Source organism: Balaenoptera acutorostrata, chromosome 12, assembly GCF_949987535.1.
Source record: "Balaenoptera acutorostrata chromosome 12, mBalAcu1.1, whole genome shotgun sequence".
Lineage (NCBI taxonomy): Eukaryota > Metazoa > Chordata > Mammalia > Artiodactyla > Balaenopteridae > Balaenoptera > Balaenoptera acutorostrata.
The window spans coordinates 68,983,575-69,006,844 of record NC_080075.1 but is presented as its reverse complement, the minus strand read 5'-3'; the positions used below and the strand labels follow the sequence as shown (position 1 = coordinate 69,006,844).

Sequence of the window (23,270 nt, the reverse complement as noted above, 5' to 3'; positions counted from 1 at the left end):
TCCACTGATCTGTGAAAGAAAAGGTCCTAGTTAAATTTCCCAGAGAAAGCTAAAACATTATGGCTGACAGTAAATACGATCATATCTTTTTACAGCTTCTAAAGCTGTTGGACAGGGTCTCTGCTACTGAATTTTAAAGTTGCGGAAGATACGTGCTCTTTTCTAAAACTCACTTTAAGTCCACTGAATTCTGCATTTTGTAACAGGACTATGTGCTCTAAATCCTCCTCTCATTCTTTTGAAGGAAAGCCTCCTTAAAGAAATCTGACACGTAGCACAAAGTAACACACACGGGTAACTCAGAACACCAGACGCCTTTGGTTCTTGCTGAGGAGAACGCTGAGGCGAGAGTGGCTGGTAATTGACGCACTATGTCAATAAATGAGGAGACAGGTTCAGAGAGAACCAGTGATTCCCCCAAGTGGAATAGTATACTTTAAGACCAGAACTAGAACAGAGGTCTTCCGATATGACAGCTCGTGCTTTTGGCACATAGTTTTGTAAGCCCACGTATTTTAGAGGATCTTTAAATTGAAGCTAGTGGAAGTCCATTGGAGAGACATGCATTTTGGTGGAACTGCTCTCTCCTGACCATAGGCTGACAGAGTTCAGTGCTGGAGGGCCCTGCAGAGGTTAGGATGACAACACACTGTAAGATGGGCGAGATCAGTGCCTTACTTACCTGTAAAACCCAGTAGCAGACAAGCTCACTGTACCCCGGTAGGCAGCCATGACCTGAGGAGAGGAAATGGCCATCAGGAAGGGGGAACCATGGTTTCCAGAAACCCTGGCCCAGCACTAAACTTTCAGGAGCTCGTCCTCCTCATCTGGAAGCTGATCAACTCTTTTTACTACTGATTCTCACTTCCATGCCTTACCTCCCCTTCTCACCGTACCCCCTGCACTAGGTCCTCCTTATCTGAAGCCTGGAGCACTGCAGTAGCCTCTTAACTGGTCTTCCTGCCTCAAGTCGCCTCCTCGCCCTGCCGTGTAGCCCAGCCCAGTCAGAGGGATCATCTTAACACACCACACTACCCATGTCACTCCCCTACTCTAGAGCTTTCCACGCCTCCCCATTGCCTACAGAGCAATAGACCAAATGCCTGACATTCAGGACCCCAGTCTTCTCTCTGGCTTTATGTAACACACATACCATTGTTACTCCAGCCAAAATCAAGTGTTAAGTCTCTCCCAATCCTTCATGTCCCCACACGTCTGCACTTTTGTTTATGTGGGTCCTCTGCTATATCTGCCCAAATCCTTTTCTTCCCTCAGCAACCAGCTCAAGCTTGCCTCTTCATCCACTTCTCCTGTGATTACTCCCTAATCTGGGCATTACAACAGCAGCTCTGTACACTGCTCATTTGATACTTAACATGTTAGCCTTGTGTTCTTATTTATACTTTCCTATTAATAAAGCTATCCATCTCTCCACCCATTCTATCTCTTTAGCTACATAATACATTTTCCTTCCTTCCTTCCTTCCTTCCTTCCTTCCTCTCTTTCTCTTTCTTTCAATATCCACAGCTCTAAGATTTAATTTGTTACTGATATAGTTTGCATCATGATCATTGTCAATTACCAAGCACTTGACTATATACCAGATGCTATTGAGTCCTTTACAGATACTGTCTTACTTAATATTCAGTGCAATCCTATAAGATCAGCATTTATGAAGATTATTATCTTCATTTTACAGATGAGAAAACTAAGGTTTAGAGAAAAAATTTCTCTAGGATCCTTACTATATGTGCATGATATCAAATATATACATAGATCATAGTGGTGGCAGTAATGGCTTGTTTTTCAGTACAGTACAAACACTAAAGAGCTTTGATGCCTGTCATCTCCTGATCACACCCTTCTGATAATGGCCTTTTGGGGGTTATCTGCCTATAAGGAACACTGGACTACATGGCCGATAGTTGAGGACAAAGCCCAGGTCAACGGATCGGAAAGGCATTATTAAAAACAATTACGTTGCCTTACAAATCCATACTAAAATTCAAACTACCAAAATCAACCCACATTCATGTGGTGTCTATGAGTGTGGGCAGGGAAGTACAGGTTGTATGAGGCATAGTAAGGTGAGTGAGTCAGAGAGAAATAGCTTATTTTCTTTGACTCTATTGAGGGAGACTTGTACTATCTGTGCTGGTTCACGTGTGGTCACATTTTATGTGTTACTATTATATCCAGTCCTTTCACTCCAACATTAGGGGAAGGTGAGGCAGGGCCACCATTGCTACTTCTGCTCATGGGAGGAGCTGAGGTCTCCCACCTGAGGGACACTTCCTTGCAGCTCCCTCTGAGGGTTTTTGACATGCAGGCTTCTGAACCAGAAATCAGAGAACTGGGCTCATTCTTATCATGAGTGCTTGTTGTGTCACTCTTAAAATCACAGAGACGATATAAACCCGTGGGCAGTATCTTTTTCCCTGCCCCCTCACAGATAGAGTCTCCGGACCCCAGAGCTGGGCAAGGGGAGAGGCTCCTGGGGCAGCCCTCCGAGAGATGGAGGTTTGGAGAAAACGAGGCTCATCAAGACTGCAAACAAGTGGGGCGAGGGACCAGCCCCGAGGGACCAAGACTTCTCAGTGAGGCAGAGGTAGCACTCACCCCGTCTTCTGAGGCTCAGGGTAGCCGAACCCCTAGTTCCCACAGGGCTGTCAAGATTCTGGATCAAAAATTCTCCTCAGGTGACTTCCCTCAACTATGAACATTGTAGAGAGGGGCCCAGTATGGCTGAGCATTGACTTGTCCTGTGAAAGCACACAGAGCACCTCAACTTCTCTTTGCCTGTGTGACGAGATCCCGACATCCTATTCCTGCCCAGGGTCGGGGACAAAGCCCTGCTCTTAACTTCACTTTAATTTGCAAAAGCGACTTGAATCAGCTCAGACTTACCCAGTCTTCCCAGGAGCCGCTGGGATCCTTTCTCTTGAAGGGTTCCAGCCTTTTCAGGATGGTCTGGCAGGCTTCCTGAAGAACACATGCCCCACATGGCAGACACATCAGTCCTCTGCGTTCCCAGACCCAAACAAAACCCCGAGGTCCTCCAAGCGATGCTGTGCCCAGAGTGCCACTCGGACAGCCTTGCCACCCTCTTGGGAATGTCTGAGTCCCCGGGTAGAAGCCGCTGGCCCTTGCTTGGAGAGCATTTCCTGACCCAGTCCTGAGGCTGACAGAGGGGGAGATGTTGAGGGACCCCTAAGGAGGTGCCTTCTCCCATCAAACGCCTTTGTTTGATGACATCAAACAAAGCACGTGGTCTGACCTGGCTGACCCCACAATCGAATTTCAATTTCACTCCATTGTCTTGTGTCCTCCCAGAATCCCCTGCTTTCCCTCCAGCTGCCCTTGCCCTCCCACGTTCATCCTTCCTGGCCTTGATGGAAGCGGCTGTGGGTCTTGAGCCCCTCTTTCAGCTTGGTGTCCCCTGGAGAAGAGAGCCAGAGGCATGGCCACAGCCGCGAGCCTGCAAGGAACCACTCCAGCCCCCAGCCCGGGGACTCTCCAGGCCCCCGGCCTTGGGCTGGCCCTCAGCGCGGTGGCCCCTGAGGCTCCTTACGTAGACGGCCTGTCCGTAGATGTCGGTGCTGACAGAGGCAGCTGTGGGAGAGCTGTTAGGCACAGTGTTAGTACTTGTTTCGCTGATGTAGATCTTAGAGGTGGGGATCTTCAGAGCTCTGCTGGCCACCTGCGAACAGAGAGGACGTCACTCCCTAGGGAAGGGCTTGGCTACCTTCTCCCCAAGATGGGATTCAGATTCACTGTTACAGGAAAGAAAATCATCTCGTAAACCATAATTCTACTGAGACTTGGATGCTCTCACATCTGTCTGAATCTGAAGCAGCACTTTATGGAGTGGTTTGGTTGGATTAAAAAAAAAGTCATAAATGTAATGGTGATGAGCAACGCCTTTTTAAACTAACCCTGGCTTTAAAAAAAATCCAGTTTGGCCCGTGCCCACAGGCCAAGCAGGTATGCCAACTCTAATTCAGCACCCCTGGGAGGAGTCCCGTGTGAGTGAGGGTAGACAGCTACCTTAATACGCATAACACACACACCTTACACACAGTCACAGAGCCCTAGAGGGCTGGTGATGGAAGTGGCCTGAATCATCACCTGGCCAACCCCTTTACACAGATGGGGAAACTGAGGCCAAGAGGAGGGGCAGACTTGCCCACGGTCACATGTAAATGAGCAGCAGGGCTAGGGCCAGAGCCTAGGCCCGCCTCTGCTTCTGGTACGTGGCACTGCTCTCTTTTTCACAGCATCTTCCCTCACGCAGACACCACAGTGCTGGGGTGGATGCCCACGGTCTCCAGACTGCTCACCTGGACCATCTTGGTGTGAAGGCCTTGGCCCATCTCTGTGCCCCCGTGGCTCACCAGCACAGAGCCATCTGTGTACACGTGGATCAGGGCCCCTGCCTAAGGGAACAGAACGATACCAAACAGAAAATTCAGCAAATCCTAACTCAGTTTAAGGCCTGGGACCAAAAGTACTGGAGCCCAGGAAAAAGAAAACCAGCAGTAGAAATTTGGATAGAAACCTCAGACAGAAAAATCAAAGCAGTATAAATCTCATGATCTAATTATATAGTCTTTCAGTAGTTTGCAAAACGACTTTTTTTTTTTCATATCTCTCTGTCACCCATCCTAAGAGGGAGGTAGGTCTTTGTCCTGATTCTCCTGATGAAGAAATGGGATCAGAAAGGCAGAACAGATGTCCATAGTCCTATAGGCAGGAAGATAAGAACTAGACATTGACCCCAGATCAAATAGGGATGTGCAAGTTCAACTTTCATTTAAACAGCAAAGAGTTCCTCTGGTCAGCTCTGTTCCCGTGACAATGGGCTTTCCCTTGCAACACTGCAAGCAGAGGGGGAAATGGGGCCCCAGTGCAGTGGAGATGGACAAAATTATATAAAGCAATTACCTGATTCAGAAAAGGAACTGTGAAGCTTATTCCAAATTTGGTAGGAATTATGCACAGTCCTCTCTTTTTCCAACAATTCTCCCTGAAGGAAAAAAAAAAAAAATCTCATAGCAGTTTCTCCACTATATTCATGTCAGATTGGACATATTTTATGTCACTATCTTTGTAAAATTGGGACAAAACATCCTTGGAATTGCCCACTTAGTCTCTGTCATAACTGAGTTGTGCTTCAATTGTGTAGACAAAATGAGAACAGCGGAAATTTGGGTTCTAGATCCTCCAGTGGAGCTGAAACAGGGCCCACCCTTGAAAGTCTTGACTTTAAAGTGTCATTGCTCTGCTTCCCTGAGTGGGATTCGGATTGGGTCAGAGTGCTCTGGTGATCATGGACTGTACTCGCCCCAGGGAGGAACTGTGGCTCACTGATGATAATGATAATACTTTCTTTGTGCTGTATATTTGGTTATCCAAGTAACTCTGTCAGAAAGACAGAGCCAGCACAATTATCCCCACTCTACAGATGATGAAACTGAGACCCAAGGAGACGGAGTGACTGCCAAGGTCACATTTATAGATTAGTGTCAGAGGTAGGCACATAACGTGGTGTTCTTAGTCCCAGGCCGTTGTTCTCTAGAACATCGTCTGCCCAGAAGGCAGACAAACGTATAAAGATGGACCACACTGACGTGCTATGAGGCTGAGTGCTGAGCCCCGAGCCCCAGGGCTGAAGACCATTTCAGGATCTTAAAGAGATGGCTGTGACTGAGTTAGCAAACACAGCAGCCTCCTAAGTTACCTCTTAAGTTATTATTCTTATTTTGAGTTCAGCAAGAAGGCTATAGAATCTGAAACCCAGAGAGCCCCACAACGTCAGGCGCCTCCCCTCCTGGCGCTTACTTGTTGAACTTGTCAACCTCAGTCTTCCGGTCGTGATACTGAGAGCTCTTCAGGCATTCATCCCAGCACCTGGGCAAGTTGAAACCCTCAAGCCTCTGGTTGAAGTGTGTCAGGTCCCCTTCTCTGTACAGGTTCTTCCTCCGTACCTTCCCAAGGAGAGAGACACTGAGGCCTGGTCGGTGGCAAGAGACCAGGGGGGCATAACTGGAAGTTGAGCTTTCCGCCCCTCACCAGCGCCTGCCCATCCTCTACACCCATGGGAGATGTCCAAGATACAAAGCAGGCTAACCCCCTCTGACTTGTGCCCCCAGATTCCCCGCTTACTTCCTCCGCAGGCAGCCCACAGGTCACCGCGACGTCACTCATCCAGTGCTCGGCAATGAACAATGCCTGGGGGCCCCCAAAGCCCCGGAAGGCCGTGTTGGAGGGCAGGTTGGTCTTGCACAGCCGCCCAGTGCCCCGGACATTGGGGATTTTATAGCTGTTGTCCATGTGGAATAGAGCTCGTTCCATTATCTGAAGCAGAAGAAACCAAAATGGGAGAGAACAATGCATGGATTTCATTGGCTCCTCAGAAAAGGAATTTCAAGGGCTGTGCCCATCCCATCCCCACCTCTGCCAGGCCCACAGTCAACTGTTCTTCCTCAGGCCCAAACTATTGCTTTCCTGGGGTATCGCAAACCTCCTTAGTGCACTCCTGGCCTCCTGTGTCTCCTCCTTCTAATTTATGCCTCATTCTGAAATATAAGGTCATAGCAGGTCAAGCACTTGCTTCAAAGTGGCACTTACTATCTCCAGAGTGAAGTCTGTATATTTTTAAGCATGGAATTCAAGACACTTACTGACCTTTCCCCAATACAGTTTTTTTTTTTAAATAAATAAATTTATTTATTTATTTATTTTGGCTACGTTGGGTCTTCATCGCTGCCCACGGGCTTTCTCTAGTTGCAGCAAGAGGGGGCTACTCTTTGTTGCCGTGCGTGGGCTTCTCATTGCGGTGGCTTCTCCTGTTGCAGAGCATGGGCTCTAGGCGTGTGAGCTTCAGTAGTTGTGGCACGCGGGCTCAGTAGTTGTGGCTCTCGGGCTCTAGAACACAGGCTCAGTAGTTGTGGTGCACGGATTTAGTTGCTCCCCAACATGTGGGATCTTCCCGGACCAGGGCTCGAACCCACGTCCCCTGCATTGGCAGGCGGATTCTTAACCACTGCACCACAAGGGAAGTCCCCCCAATATACTTTTGATCCTCTTTTCTGACTGCATGTTACTCTCACCCGTGAGGCCCCTCCCCACCATATCCACCTGCTAAAATCCCCATTCAGCTCCCACATGGAGGAGCCCCTCCCAGATCTTCTAGTTGGAATTGATCACTTGCCTCTTTTAAAAAATTGGTGACTTTATTCCCATTAAACTTGTACTGCAAATAGTTTAAAGAATCAAATACTTCCATAAGCCATGTTATGCAAAACAGCAGCCTCCTCCACTTTCTTCCTTCCACTCCCCAGAAGCAACCACTTACTCTTTGTCAGCTATTTACATTGTCTTCCACATCTCTAAATAATGTGTTTATATTGCCATTTCTTGACTTGTTCAGTTTTAGACTTTTTATACTGTTTTCCCATCATGGAAAAGGAGGATTTAGTTCCCGCCCAACCCCCTTTCTCTACATATACACCAGCTTCCTGTCTCGCCTCGTCCTTGTATAGTTATACTTTCTTCTCATCAACCGTCCATTTAATCATTCTGTAAACATCACTCACAGCTGAACCATGTAGTTATACCAGGTTTACTTCTCTTTCTTGATAATATTTTCCCCCTTGGAGTTAACAATTATCTTTACTTTTTTCATTTGCTTCATTTTCTATGCACATATTACTACAAATTTGTTTTCAATATGTTCAAACACATTTGATTTTCTATCAGTCTCATCTTTTTGAAGAAATTGTTTCTGGAGCCTTCTGGCCAACTTCAATTTAAATTGGCAGCCCCTAGGCTTCTGTTCAGCTGTCACCCAGGGGTTTTCCCCTCACATTCATCCCAAGGATTCCCTCTGCCTCTCTCCACATTGAATCTCCTGTTTCTAGATCCCATGTTTTCCCTTTTCTTAGTTTTACACCCTTATATTATTGGAGTACAACCGTCAATATCTTCCCAAAAAGTGTATATCTAAAGGTACATTTTTGAGAACTTGCATGTCTGAAATGTCTTTATTCTACTCTCACCCTTAATTCATGATTTGGCTGTATACAGAATTCTAGGCTGGCAATAAGTTTCCCATTTACCCTCAGCATTTTTGAAGGCATTTTACTAATGCATTCTAGCTCCCCAGTACTGAGAAATCCAACCAATACCTTTCCAACTCTTGGAATGAGTTCCGTTTTTTTTTCCTCCCTGAAAATTGTAATATCTCCTTTGTCCCCAGGTTTCTAAAATTTCACAATAATGTACATTAGCATAAGTCTATCTTCCTTTATTGTGCTGGTTACTGGATGGGCTCTCTTAATCTCAAAATATATGCCCATCAGTTTTGGGAAATTTCTTGAATTATTTCTTAATAGTTTTCCTTCTCTCTCTTTTTTCTATTCTTTCTTTCTGAAACTTCTATTATTTGGATCTCCTGGACTGGTCCTCAAATTTTCTTATATTTTCTTGCTATTTTTCCCCATTGTTTTCTCTTTTTTTAAGAGAGCACCTCAAGTTTCTTTCAACCCTTCTGTTTTCACAGTTTTAATTCACAAGGCTTCATTTTTATTCTTAGACTGCTTCATTTTTATAGCATCCTGTTCTTTCTTTAAAGTGTAATAACTCATCTCTCTGATGAGCTAAATGGTAGCTTTTGTTTGTTTGTTTCATTTTGGCTTTAGTTTACTTCCCCATTTATAGCCTCTTTCCCACAGGTTGCTTTTGGGGGTCTTTGATTTTTTCAGTCTTAGTCATCCTAGATGATTTTTATATGTCTCAATTCCATTTTTGCTTTCCCTTAGCACTTTGTCAATTGTACTTCATTTTATCTTTTATTATCTGTCTCCCCCACCATACTGTGACCTTCTTGAGGGCAGAAACAATGCCATATTCTTCTATACGTCATCACCCTAGGGACTCGATAAATATTTGCTGGATTGAATTTTAACACTTGTAAAATCTTTGGGGATAAGTCCTATATCTTTTTCAACCTGATTTTCCTACAACACCGAGAAGCAAGTGTTATATTTGGTGAGACTACCAGAAATGTTTTCTTTTTTGAACAGTTTCCTACATTAGATCTGAAGTATAATGTTTCCTAATTGAGCCAATTAGAGAAGCCCTTGGCACATTCAAAGTGGGAATAATGGGGAACTTCTGCTTCTCCTGAAATGTTTGACTTTTTTTTTAACAAGAATCTATGCATATATAACTAATATGGTTATAAAATTAAGATTTAAAAAACTTAAAATGTAGTACCACCAAGGTAACTTGGTTAATTTGCAAAATGACAAAAGTATATGTCATATGAGAAGGTTCAAAGCAGCATTATCCATAAAAGCTAAAGACTGGAAACAACCCAAATGTCCTTAAAGTGGTGAATGGAAAACAAAAAATGGTCTATTCATACAATGGAATATTCTTCATCAATAAAAAGGAATGGTACAATGCTTGGTGTCAGTCTATTTATCTCTTGTAAAAATAAAATACAGTGTGTGTGTGTGGAAAAAAAAAAAAAACAACAAAAAAAAAACCTAACCAAAATTAGGTTTGCCATAATAATACAAAAAAAAAAAAATTCTAAGAGAGAGGCATTAAATAAGAAAGAGGAATGTTTCATATTCTTAAAAAGATGAAAAATGTGTAAATAGTTATGACCATGATAATAAAACTTTGTGATTAAAAAAAAAAAAAAAAAAAAAGGTACTGTTTGAACCTCTGAAGCCATACCTCACAAGAACTATTGCCTGGACTGATCCAGTAAGTTTCCATTTGGCTTCATCTAGTTTAAGTCAAATTTTTGGTCACTTGCTCATGAAAGTGCCTGGCTATACAGATCCTAATGTACACAATTTATGATAAAGCCACCTCTTGAAATGCAAAGCAACAGAACAATGAGGCAAAACTTATAAGAACAAATCTAGCAACATTACATGTAAAAGCACCTTCTAAAAGATTTGTTTTTGTCACTTACATCTCGGCCTGTATCACCCATGAGCAGATCCATGCCATTAGATAATGGTTAAGTTTTGATACACAAGGGTTGTTGTATGTCTTTGAGCCCTTCTTTTTAGCATGAAAATTATTGTACTGGACATAGTAGGAAGAAAATGAACTTTTTTGAATGCATAATATAATGACATGATTAAGTGATGGGAGTTTTTCAATTAAAATTATTATTTTGAATGAGTTTTAGAGAGGACAATATTCATATAATGGACAGTTTTTTTCCAAAAGTGAAAACATTAAAATTGGGTATTTCTGAGCATTTTGCTCAAATTTAGGTTGATATATTTAATTCACATTTGTTCCTCTTTGCATTATTTTGCCATCATCTATATATTTTGTTAAATTATTTCATTTTTCTAATAAAACATTATTGTCAATCTTTCTATAAAACTCCTCTTGCGGGGCTTCCCTGGTGGCGCAGTGGTTGAGAATCTGCCTGCTAATGCAGGGGACACGGGTTCGAGCCCTGGTCTGGGAAGATCCCACATGCCACGGAGCAGCTGGGCCCGTGAGCCACAACTACTGAGCCTGCGCGTCTGGAGCCTGTGCCCCGCAACGGGAGGGGCCGCGATAGTGAGAGGCCCGCGCACCGCGATGAAGAGCGGTCCCTGCACCGCGATGAAGAGTGGCCCCCACTTGCCGTAACTAGAGAAAGCCCTCGCGAGAACTGAAGACCCAACACAGCCAAAAATAAAAAATAAATAAATAAATAAAGTAGCTATAAAATTAAAAAAAAAACAAAAAAAACAAAACTCCTCTTGCTGCCAACCACATGACAACATAGCCATTAAATAAATTCTGTTCCTGAAAAAGTTAAAAAAAAAAAAAAAAAGGAATGAAGGAATGATCCATGCTAAAACACGGGTGAACCTCAAAAACATTATTCTGAGAGAAAAGAAGCCAGACATGAAAGACTACATAGTATATGATTCCGTTTATATTAATTGGCCACAAAAGGAAAATCTATAAAGACAGAAAGTAGATTAGCAGTTGTCTGGGCCTGAGGGGTAGAAACAGGAGTGACTGCAAATGGGCATAAGAGATAATTTTGAGGTGATTGAAGTGTTAAAAAAACTAGATTGCAATAATGGTTGCCTGACTCCTTAAATGTACTAAAACCGTAAAATTGTAAAACAGTTGACCCTTGAAAAATATGGTTTTAACTGTGTGGGTCCACTTATAAGCATATTTTTTCAATAAAGATATTGGAAATTTTTTTGGAGATTTGCAACAATTTGAAAAATCTCACAGATGAACTGAATAGGCTAGAAATATCAAAAAAATAAGAAAAAGGTATGACATGAATGCATAGGATATATGTAGATATTAGTCTATCCTTACATAGGTATAACATAAGTGATCTTAAATATAAAATAATATGTTAGTTTTCTTACTGTTTTATAACTTTGCTTTCAAAGAATTACATTACTGTTCAGTATGCCCCTCTCTTGTAATTGGAGAAACTGCCTATCAGCCTATCATCACAGGGAAGTGGGTTTTTAAAAATGTAACAATGTTTCCAGTACTATATTATGTCTATGACTGTAATCATATACTATATGCCATAAAAATTACTGTATGCCATAAAAATTTTATAACGATTCATTCATTAGTGTATAGGCTAGGCTATCCTGAAGCAATCGTATTGATTACACTGGGCTACCATAAAGCAATCATACTGCTGCTGCTTCCTTATCAATGCATGAATCACTGTATCTGTAAATAAACATGAATTTCTCTTTCACATTATCTTTTCATTGTTGATGTCTAGTGTTGGTAATTCATATAACATCTACAGTGTTTTGTATCATATAAGATAATATTGATGTAGGTACTTACAGACAGACAGTTCATCTTATAAACAGATTATGTAAATTTATAGTATTGATAAATATAGTACAGTACTGTATTTTCTTTTCCTTATGATTTTCTTAAGAACATTTCCTTTCCTCTAACTTACTTTATTGTAAAAATACATATATAATACATATAACATATAATATATGTGTTATTGGACTGTTTATGTGATTGGTTAGGTTTCCAGTCAACAGTAGGCTATTGGTAGGTAAGTTTTGGGGGAGTCAAAAGTTATACACAGATTTTTGACTGTGGGGTTGGGGGTGGTGCCCCTAATGCCTGCGTTGTTCAAAGGTCAACTGTCCTTCAAATGGGTGAACTTTATGTTATGTAAACTATATTTCAATTAAATTATTTTTAAAAAGGTAAATCAAGTCATTATTTAAAATTCAAACATCACAGAAATGCATAATATAGAAAATGACAGTTAGTACCCCCCTTAATCCCACCCAGTCACTGTTTGGAGTATTGTCTATCAGACTTTTGTCACGCATATCATTATACACACACACACTCAAATTAGTATTACATTCACACACTCAATGTCACCGTACTATACATAAAGTTTTGTAACTAACTTTACTTGCTTGGCAAAATATCTTGCACCAGAAGGATGAGTTTCTAGTCAGATAAGAAATATGATCACTTCCATGCTTTAGAGAATAACCAAGGATGGAGAACCTGAAGGTGAGGACCAAGTAGGAGGCTACTGCAACAACAGGCAAGAATTGAGGAGGCCTATCCCCGCGTGTGCAAACAGGCTATGGGGCACACCTGTGACCTCCCAGTCACCCCGGATGCAGGGGCATGTCCTACATACACCGAGAGAGAGGTCCTGACTGTTCCCGACATTGCTGTAGTGATCCACCTCCAGAGCCACAATCTTCCCCGTCTTCATGAAGCCAACCTGAAAAAAAGGAGAGTGAGTTCTCAACTGTCCCCTTCCTTTGTCTGTCTCTAACCATCTCCTCCCACTTATGCTACCTGGAGAAAACAGAAAGAATAAGACATCCTACCACGAAATAAAGTAGAACTTAAGAGATCACCAGACTTCACAGGTGAAGAAGAGAGGAACTAACATCTCCCCAGTGATGGACCCTGGACACCCCTTCTCCCTACACTCCTCCTTCTTCCTCCCTACTCCTGGCTTCTCGTTCTACCAGCGGAAGTGAGGAGGTAGAAGAAAGAACATTGGTCATGATAGGTCAGGGAGGGGAGGGCCGGGAAGAGAAACTAGGAGAGAAACTGGAGACTCCCTCACAGCTTTTGGCCAGAAGACAGCAAAAGTTACACCTTGCACAAGCATGAATGTGCTTTCACATCCCCAACCTCATGTAAACTATCTAAACAAACCCTGACAGGTCATTTCATGAGTGAGGAAGCTGAAATCCCAAAAGACCAAGTTACTTTCTTGGAGCCCACAAGAATTTGGGAATAAGAGAAACACAATCCCTTTTGGTGAGTTAAATCATGGAATAAAGTCAGAAGAGGCTAAAGAGGAGATGTTCAAAGCCAACCTGTGGAGACAGAGGGCTCCCAGGTTTCTAGCACTAGACTGGGACCTGTAAGGCTCTACTGGTGCGCAGAGGGGAGGATGCATGGTCAGAACAGTAGTTGGTCATCCACAGAAACCCAGAAAAGGGACAGTCCCACAGGGCACTTGGGTAGTGCCCAGCCATACATGGTCTGGCCGAGCAGGCACCCTAACAGCTTATACCTGACCAGGCCCCTGGAAAGTTGTATTTCTCATTGGAAATTACTAAGTGGTCATTCTGACTTTGACATCAGGCTGTAAACACATTAACATTAGGCCATACTGTGGGATGGATTTACCCCAGATCCGCTGACAAATCATGTTTCCAAGCCTGAGTGGACAAAGACCAGATTTGGACCACAGCAAATTCACAAAAGTCATGCACAGCGTCCTGTGGCATCTCTTGGGAAGTGGCCTGCCAGCCTCCCCCAGGATCACCCTCCTATGTTGCTGTTGGTTGATTTGAATTTCTCTCCTTGTTATCCCTTCTTTGAATTTCTACAGGTAGTCATGACAAAAGTCAGAGTATATCCCAGGATCCCTGAATCTTTATCCCCAGTTTCCTAAGCAGAGGGCACTGCCCACCCGGCACAGCCCCCGACATCTAGAACCTTGTATCTGGCCAAGAAGGGGTGTCTGCCGCCAGTTATCAGCATGTCCTCATCACGATCCAGCATGCAGCGCACCGGGTAGCCAGTCCTGGGGGAGGCACCAGAGCATGAGAAACCTCTACAACAGCCCAGCCCTGTGAGTCTCAGGGATAAAAACAGCAAGGAAGCCTTCTTTCTCCACCTGGTACACTGGGCTGCTTCGCTGTCTAGACACTGTGCTGGACAAGGTGGGGGACATGCAGGTGTGGGGTATGGGGTGTGGAGTGTGTCCTTGCCATTGGGGTCCTCACAGCCAGGTAGGAGAGATAGGACATGGATACATACATCTGAATACAATGAACCAGGTGACTTTGCCCTCACCCCTATGCCCACGAGTTCTAATAACCGAGGGCTGTGAAAATTTGAAGCAGGGGGAATCTATTTCCCAAAGGAGGAAATCCAGGAAGCCTTCCTGGCAGAGGCAGCCTTATTCCTCTTCCCAGAGCCCACGGGGGGAACTCACTTGTATGCAGCCAGGGCCACAGCCACAGTCATCATGATGCCCCGGGTCTCCTTCCCTCCAAAGCCTCCTCCCATTCTCTTCACTCGGACCAGAATCCGGTTTATTGGAACCCCCAACATTTTTGCAACAAAGGACTGTGGGCAAAAGAACAAAATACTCCCAGTGAATGCATATGCCACCTGGACTTACTTCAGGCCTGACCCAGAGCCTACCCGACACACAGAAGCCTAATTACTGCTATGAACTCTGAAATTCCTTGATTCGAGAATCCCCCTCCTGTCCCAGGGCAGCCTTTGGGCAGTGGTGCCAGGGTCTAGCGCGCATCAGTCACTGCACACTGAATGCAGACACTCGTGTTTAACCAGAGGGGTGAGCAGCTGTTCACAGCATACTTTCAGAGCCAAAACTCATTCCATTTGGCCAGGAACTGGTGGGTCATGAGGGTAAGACCTGTTGCCCAAAACACTGGCAACCACTGTCCTATTACACACAATAGAGAAATTAGGAATATTTGAGCCACTGCAGATAATGTAGTGGTCCCCATGGCTCTCACTTAGCACAACCCCTTCATTTAACAGATGAGGAAACTGAGGCCAGATATGATCTGACCAAGGCAATATAGCATTGGAATGATAAAAGCTAACATTTTCTAGGCTCCATCCAAGTTTTAAAACTCATCTAATCATTACAACGTCCTGGACAGGCCCCATTTTATAGATGAGAAAGTTATATAACAAGCTCAATGACATCAGCTTGTTGGTGACAGGGCCTGGCTTCGAACCACTACCCTCACATCCCCTCTGGATCGGCTCATGTCTCCCTCTTCCCCGGCCCTTTGTTGACCCACTGGACACCTACCTGGGTACTCATGATATTCTGTGTGGACGCAAAGAGCTCCATCTCCCCTGCCTCGCCTTTCGGGACAGCAATGGCACAGTGAGTCTCCAGATAGAAGTGCTCTTGGCCACCGATGTACAACTCGCCTGGGGAAGCAACAAGACTCCTCACGGTGAGCCCGATGCTACAGAGATGGTGAGTTTGCTTAAGGAGAGAATGTACTCATCCAGGGCCCTGTGCAGTTACCAGCTGTTCACAGGTAACCTTTCAGTTCCCCAGCTGAGATGGAAAAGGGTCTCAAAGTCTTAGCCATCTGGGGGCTGAACCCCCGCACCCTAACAAAGAAATCTGAACGACACCGAAATGCATCAGGTGTGAAGCTCCCTTCTTGCTGCAGCCAGTGGAAATGAAAGATTTTTAGACTATCATTGTAAAATTTTGGAAAAAGTAAAAAAGGAATTAACAGGTGTGATTCAGAAGCTGAAAATAAACAGCGTCTTCCAGACCCAAAGCTGTCAGTCCAGCTGGATAGCTGGCTTACTAGTAACTTAGTGACGCACAGAAACCAATGTAGAAAACCATCCCCAAAGGGGGCTGATAGGCAGCCTTGCTCTGCGGTGAGAGCTCTGGACCTAATTTCACAGTGCAGGAGGGAAAGGGGGAGGAGAGGAGAGAGCACTAGCTGGAGATGGGTGAAGACTGCCTTCAGGCAGATGGGGAGGACCAGAAGTCTGTGTAGCCAGAGGCTGGGCAGACCCAAGACTAGTCAGACATCTGTGACCCTTTTTTTTTTTTTTATAATCTTTATTGGAGTATAATTGCTTTACAATATTGTGTTAGAGACATCTGTGGCCCTTATCTTCCCTAGACAGTCTTCCAAATCCAACACATTATAATGTCTCCAGAATCACTTAGGTATGTCCAGTCTAGAGACAGGAGAGTAGAGACTAAGATGCTGAAGTTCTTTCCCAGCCACCTGTCTAGTATTTTGTTACAAACAACAGAGAGACTCTTCTGTTAGGAAATGTCAGGAAATCACTCCCTTGCTCCAGGGCTCAGGTACAGCTCTTGAATTTAACTCATAAACCAGGGCCACCCCATTCCCACTGCTGCATCGTGCAGCCATACCTGAAACAACATTATCTGCTTCCGAAAACCCCTTCTTGAGGTCTCCTTTCTCAATCTTCAGCTCAGATCCATAAAAGGAATTGTTTTTTATAGCATCCTGAGGATTAAAACGAAGCTTCAGTGACTTGGCTTTAAAGGACGGAAGGTGGATTTAAGGGATTGGAGAAGAGAAGCTCTTGGAATTATTACCTCTCTCTTCCCACATAAGTCACACAGCCATCTCTGTAAGTTTCTTATATAGACTTAAAGCTCAATTGTAGCCCAGGGTGTCCTATTTCTCTATTTCATTAGATATAGACATACAACCCTGGATCTTGAGGAACAGCAAAGAATCCCTCAAGGAACCAGCTGGAGCTGAAATTGGGAAGGAAGAACTCAGCTTGGCCATTTATGGACTGAGTCTAGGATCATGATGGGGAAGGATTCATAGGACCCCACAATCGCAGGTTGGAGGAGATTTAAAAACTTATCTGGTCAGATTCCACCTGCTGTTCGAATCTCCTCTAGAGGATCCTAATAAAGGTGCCTCCAGGGACAGGTAGCTCTCCCCTCTCCAGGCAGCCCATTCCCCAGTTACCTCAATCGTGATAATGGCTGGAAGATCCTCATAGGTGACTTTCACTCCATGGGCGGCTCTCTGTGCGTGTTCTGGGGTGTCGGCGACCACAGCACCAATGACGTGCCCAACACAAGTCACCTAGGAGCAGAGCCAGATGGTTAAAGACCATAACGTGCTCCTCATGAAGCAAATTATTTCTGATTGTTCAAAAAAGCAAAGGAAGTCCCGCCCCCATAATTTTTTAAGGTACATTTAAGGAATGTCCTGGGGCCTCTTCATGTTCTTATCCTACTATTTGGGGTTCGTGCTTCTTCATAAGTGTTTAGAATCACTAGAACTGGAATAGGACTTGGGGATAACTAGTATCTGATGGCAGCCTGTTGAGAAGCTGCCCAGGATAAAATGTGGTGATTGATTAGTGATGTCTGCCATGAGCAGCAGAATGGAAAGCACGGCACCATAAAGTATATCTGTCAACTCAGATCTACCCCAACACCCTTGTTCTTCATATGAAGAGATGGATACCCAGATAGCAAGATCACAATTGCCTCATTACTAGACCATGACTAAATCTTAACCCCTGACTTCCAGTTTTATTTTCTTTCTACCACTCTGCTCTCGTTGATCTTCTGTTTCTCAGATTTATACCAAAAGTTTCTCAAAGGCAGCAATCATGTGTTATATTTCACCTAGATGACCCAAAGTGGTCATTCCCCAATACTGGTTCTTAAACATTATGGCCTATAAACCAGTTTTTTTGGTTGTTAGATTTATAAAATAATTAATGGTTATTGTTTTCTTTTCATTTAATAAATTCAGTTCCTATAGAAACTTTATGGATCTCCTTCAGGGATAATTTTTTTCCAACATCCCTCCAAAAATAAACAAAAAAATTGTCCAACTCATCACTTTGGAATATGAGATTTCTGACAATAGGAACCAATACTTAACATGTCTGTCTCTGATAATTACCTCTTCAGAACCCAATTAAGCTCTTGACTTAATTGGTTAGCCTAGTGGTTGTTGAACCTGGCTGATTCTCACTAACCATAATGCTAGTTATGGTCTTAGAGGCTCTTGAAGTTTGTAAAGCAATTTGTCTCCTATCAAATGCTCTCCTTTTGGAGTCCTTGTGTCTCAGGGTTATAGTTTTTCATTCTCTCCTTCACTTTTACCTTAATAATAAGTTGAATTTGTCCTTCAGCAACACCTATCAACCTCCAATTTGCAACATTTGATCTGTACTGAAATTATAAAATGACTGACAACTGTCCTATGAGTATATAGGTTTTTGTAGCAGCTGCCTTGAATGTTTGGAATTTTTTTTTTTTTGGCAGAACTCCATATATGGTTGAAATCAATAGATAAACTTTCATGTAAGTGAATTATCAATACACATAGTGGTGGTATTGTAATTGTAATTTCTATTCTGGTTGGTTTGTTTAATGTATTTTTATTTTCTTTTAATAAAGGAGCTTAATATTGTACACTTAAGAACCTGATTGTTAGTTAAAATACAGTCACCAGCCTTTTTTTAATGCCACTTTGGCATGGAGTCATCCTACTATGTCTTATACTATGTACAAGCTGCAGCCATCAATTAAATAAATAAATAAACATTAAGTTAAAAGTAAAAGTGCTACCAGGCATATTCTATCCCTTTACTGATTGTCCTGGATACTGGCTAATTGGATGATGGCCGTGATATGTGCAAATGTATAATCTTTTCAAGATCAGGAATTTGGAGGAAAAAACACAAATTAAAACTTAAATACTCATTCCACTAACTTCATATTTTTTTTAAAAGAGTCCAAGACGTACCTCATCCTTTGCAAAGACTGTCTCATCATTAAAAAGTCCAGTTTCGTTACTCCCAGGAATATCATCAGCGGAGAGAAAGCAAACAAACCCTGGCACCTTCTGAGCTTCTGAAATATCAATGGACCTGCAAGAAGGAGGAGGAATGTGAGGGGCCAGGGAGGAAAACTGAAGCGGAAGACCTGTCACCTGACACAATGATGAACTATGCTGTTCTTCTACCTGTGTATCAATAATTTTTTCCCAAAAGGTTGTATAATAGAGAAAATTTCTAAAATATCTTCAGCTATATTTTTATATCTTATAAATCTTGCTCCTTGTAGTTCCCCATCCAATCCCATCCATCCCTCCGTAGGGAGAACAGATACTATCATCTAGAACAGGGATCTATACCCTCAAAGGGTCTATTGATAGAATTCAGGGATCCATGAACTTAAATGGGGGGAAAAAAAAGACCCATTACCCAATTGGATAACCTTATCTTTTTTTTTTTTAAATATATATATATATTTTTAAATTAATTAATTAATTAATTAATTTGTTTTTGGCTGTGTTGGGTCTTTGTTTCTGTGCGAGGGCTTTCTCTAGTTGCGGCAAGCAGGGGTCATTCTTCATCGCGGTGTGCGGGCCTCTCACTATCGCGGCCTCTCTTGTTGTGGAGCACAGGCTCCAGATGTGCAGGCTCAGTAGTTGTGGCGCACGGGCTTAGTTGCTCCGCGGCATGTGGGATCTTCCCAGACCAGGGCTCGAACCCGTGTACCCTGCATTGTCAGGCAGATCCTCAACCACTGCGCCACCAGGGAAGCCCTAACCTTGCCTTCTTTTTGACAGGTTTTCCTCCACCCTAACGCTTCCCTTTTCTACCTTCTATTCTATCCTATCCTATCCTATCCTATCCTATTTTGCAAATGCTGATTAAATGCTTACCATGTGGAGGCCACCGTGCTGAGTGCTGTGGGAGTTATAAGATGAATAGGACATGTTTGTCCCCATGGACCTTGTACAATACCCTATTTTGGTCTCCAAGTATAAGAGAACCGAAAAGCATTTACTCTGGAGATCTCCAACACCCACATCACAGCTAATACCTATCCAGATTCAGCACATTAGGGCCCTTGCTGTACCACTCAGTTTCCTCATCTGGAACATGGGGATAATAATATGACCTGCCTATAGGGTTGTGGTGGGGAAGAGATAAGGCCACGTGTGTAAAATGCTTTAAACCAGGCTGCAGCAAATACTGTGTGATGTGAGTGTTTTTATCATCATCATCGAGGTAGCAATTCTTGCCATTTGGGTTCTCAAAGTTCAACAAACGGCTACAAGTGACTATTCTCTGCTGGGTCCTTTGTGGACACTATCACTGATCCTCACAAAAGTACCCTATGGAGAAAATGAGAGCTTAAGCACACAAGCCAAGGTCAAGTTGCTAAGCACTGGAATAGGAAGTCAATGCCAGGCACGCTGAAGCCTCCTTCTTCCCTTTGGTGCTGACTCAAGTTCTCCTGAAGACTTACACTGAAGTTTAGCCCAATATCCACAGTGCAGATCTAAGAAAGGCCTTTCAGCAGCTCCTCATTGCTTTTCCAGCCAAGTGTAACGTCCCTGTTCAACACCCCAAGGCTTTCCTGATCTGGCCCCTGCCTATCTCTCCAATGTCATCCCCCCACCCTCCCAGCACCCCTGAGCCCCTCACATCTCCTGCTCCTCTCCAGACTGGTTTTAACAAGAGTTCCCGTGTTCCTCTCTGGACTGGGAGGCCCTGGAGGAGGCTTGTCGGCGTGGCATCTCCAGGGCCTGGCAGGTGCTCCCTGCACCCCCCTTCCCAAGTGTTTTTACTGCACGCACTTGATCTTGGCATGGGCCCGGGTGCTGATGACCAGCCGGAGGAACAGCTCATTCTCGTAGCGAGGGATGTCATCACAGTACACAGCCTCCCCAGAGGCCTGCAGGGCCGCGGCCAGGTGGGGCAGGGGCCGGCCCACCATGTCCTCCTCAGACTGACCCTTGGGCACCTCCTGGAACAACATGGCCACCAATCAGGCTGAGCTGCAGAGGACACAGTTCCCCTAGAGGCCCCAGGGAGCCATGGAGAGCTTCAGGCCAAAGCAAATGTAAGGAGTGAGAATGAAGGAGGCAGGCGGGGAACAGGGTGAAAGAGACAGAAGGCAGGTAAGAAGGCATTGAGAAGAGTGGTCACAGTATCACTATACAGTCATCCATGGGCATCTGCCCAGGAACCCCCATGGATACCCAAATCTGCAGATGCTCAAGTCCCTTATATAAAATGGGGCAGTACAGTTGGTCCTCTGTATCCATGGGTTCCACATCCACAGATGAGGGCTGACTGTATGCAGGAGCAAACAAAACAAGGAACCTAAATGTCCATTTGTTGAGGGTTGGGTAAATAAACTATGCTATGCTCACAGGATGGAATAACATACAACTGTTAAAAGACAGTTCTGAAGAATTTTAATTAGAAGGAAAGAATGCTCATGCTAAGTGTAAAAGCAGGACATACAACATTGTGTGTGTGTGTAATGATTCAAAATTCTGTGGAAAAATGTTATAAATATAGTACAAATATGTCCACATATGCATAGGAAAAAATGGAAAGAAGTATACAAACATAATAATGATTTTCTCTTGGAGGTGAGATTTGGGGGGATTTTTATTTTCTTATGTTTTTCTATATTTTTCAAAATGTTCTAAAACGTATTCAGTTTACAATAAAACTCTGTTTTGTGTGTTTTTTCAAAGTAATAATAATGATGGCTAGTATTTATTGAGAGTTTACTATATACCAGGAACTACCTAAGCTATTCACTTTTATTAACCCATTGAATCCTCAAAACCATGCTGTGAAACAGGGGCCCTCATTAGCCACATTTGCAGCTGGGTATAATTAACTTGCCCAAGAGGCACAGAGAGAAAGTAACTTGTCCAAGGTTACACAGTTATGTGATGGCAGAGTTTGGATTCAAGTGCTGGCAGTCAGGCCCAGAGTTCATGCTTTGGACCATTACACTCTAGAGCAGGGGTCTACAAATCATTGACAATGGGCCAAATCTGGCCCACTCCCTGTTTTTACAAATAAAGTTTTATTGGTGCATAGCCACACGCATTCATTTGTGTATTGCATTTTGCTCCTTTCGTGCTGCAATGATGGAGTTGAGGAATTGCAGCAGAGACTATGTGGCCCACAAAAATCCAAAACATTTACCCTTTGACTAATACCTTTCAAAAAATTACTGTTGATAGAAATTGGAGTTTTAAAATTTTGTTTAGTTTACATGCTCAAGAGAACTCCTAGCTTTGCACATTAGCCCTACAGAGGAACTAGAAAAAAACAAAATGAGGAAAAAAAGCTTTTTAAGGAGCAGGTGAAGATGAGAGGAATCCCAAGAGAGAAATTTAGGTGAGCAAGGGGGTAAATGGCTTCATTCACATTAATATAATTCCCATTTCCTTCACTAGACATTTATGCACAACGGTAAGGACCTTTAAGCACCCACATACAATGTGAGTCAGTCATTCACCAATGGTCAGCATCATCTAAGTTGCCCTGCAAGGGCCACTGATATTAGCTACATACCGTCTGTACTCACTTGGAAGAGCTGGATGTTGGCTGGAGGGTCTTTGTGAAAGAGTAAGGTGGCGCTGGAATAGGTGGGGTCCAGTTTACCACATTTCTGTGGAGACAAGATAACAGAGGTGATCATGACTATTTCCATCATTGGTCCCATCCTTGGTTGTTCCCAAGTGGTAAAAGTAACAACTTTCTCATCTCCTCATTTACACTCCTGGTACTGGCTGGATCTATCTCAACATCCGAACGTGGGCTCTGACAGCTTCTCTTCCCCCACCCCTGCACCCTACTTCCTCTGACACACCAAACCAAAGTTTCCCTCCTTCCTGCATTTATGCATGTTGCTTTCTCTGTTGGGAATATCCTTCTCCCTCAGTCTTCCTGGAAAAGTCATCCTTTTTCTCCTCAATTCTGTGGGAAATATTTAGTGGTAGGGGAAATTCTCATAGTATCATCTCAACGAGATTAAGGGGAACGTGAAGTTCTGTATGCAGCATGACACCAAATCTATTTAGAAAATGATATATCCAGATCAAAAGATAGGAAGATGATAGATATATAGATAGACAGATGGAAGGACAGATAGAAAGAGAGAGAGAGATGGAGCAGACAAATAGGATGACAGACAGATGGACAGATAAACATAGGAAAAAGATGAGAGAAATAAGAAAAAATATTAGCAGTGGCTTTATCTAAGATCTGAGAGTAATTTTAATTTTTTCTTTATACATTTCTGAATTTCTCAAGTTTTCCACAAGTTTATTACTTACATAATCAGAAAAAATTAAGTATTACAAATGTTTATA

The 23,270-nt window shown here is 43.3% G+C and overlaps 1 protein-coding gene across 3 annotated transcripts in view; it reads right to left on the bottom strand.

The window, feature by feature from the left end:
- Window positions 1–23,270, bottom strand: part of XDH (xanthine dehydrogenase) — a 62,381-nt gene that overhangs the window by 8,259 nt on the left and 30,852 nt on the right. For all 3 annotated transcript variants that reach the window (XM_007191377.2, XM_007191378.2, XM_028168815.2), the window contains 16 exons: window positions 22,484–22,567; window positions 20,724–20,893; window positions 18,879–19,002; window positions 17,076–17,195; window positions 16,499–16,595; window positions 15,392–15,516; window positions 14,534–14,667; window positions 14,032–14,119; window positions 12,707–12,793; window positions 6,166–6,357; window positions 5,842–5,987; window positions 4,945–5,026; window positions 4,341–4,436; window positions 3,572–3,700; window positions 2,908–2,982; window positions 683–735 (listed from right to left, as the gene is read on the bottom strand). In XM_007191377.2, the coding sequence (XP_007191439.2) occupies window positions 683–735; window positions 2,908–2,982; window positions 3,572–3,700; window positions 4,341–4,436; window positions 4,945–5,026; window positions 5,842–5,987; window positions 6,166–6,357; window positions 12,707–12,793; window positions 14,032–14,119; window positions 14,534–14,667; window positions 15,392–15,516; window positions 16,499–16,595; window positions 17,076–17,195; window positions 18,879–19,002; window positions 20,724–20,893; window positions 22,484–22,567 (1,802 nt within the window). The remainder of the gene's footprint in view (window positions 1–682; window positions 736–2,907; window positions 2,983–3,571; window positions 3,701–4,340; window positions 4,437–4,944; window positions 5,027–5,841; window positions 5,988–6,165; window positions 6,358–12,706; window positions 12,794–14,031; window positions 14,120–14,533; window positions 14,668–15,391; window positions 15,517–16,498; window positions 16,596–17,075; window positions 17,196–18,878; window positions 19,003–20,723; window positions 20,894–22,483; window positions 22,568–23,270) is intronic.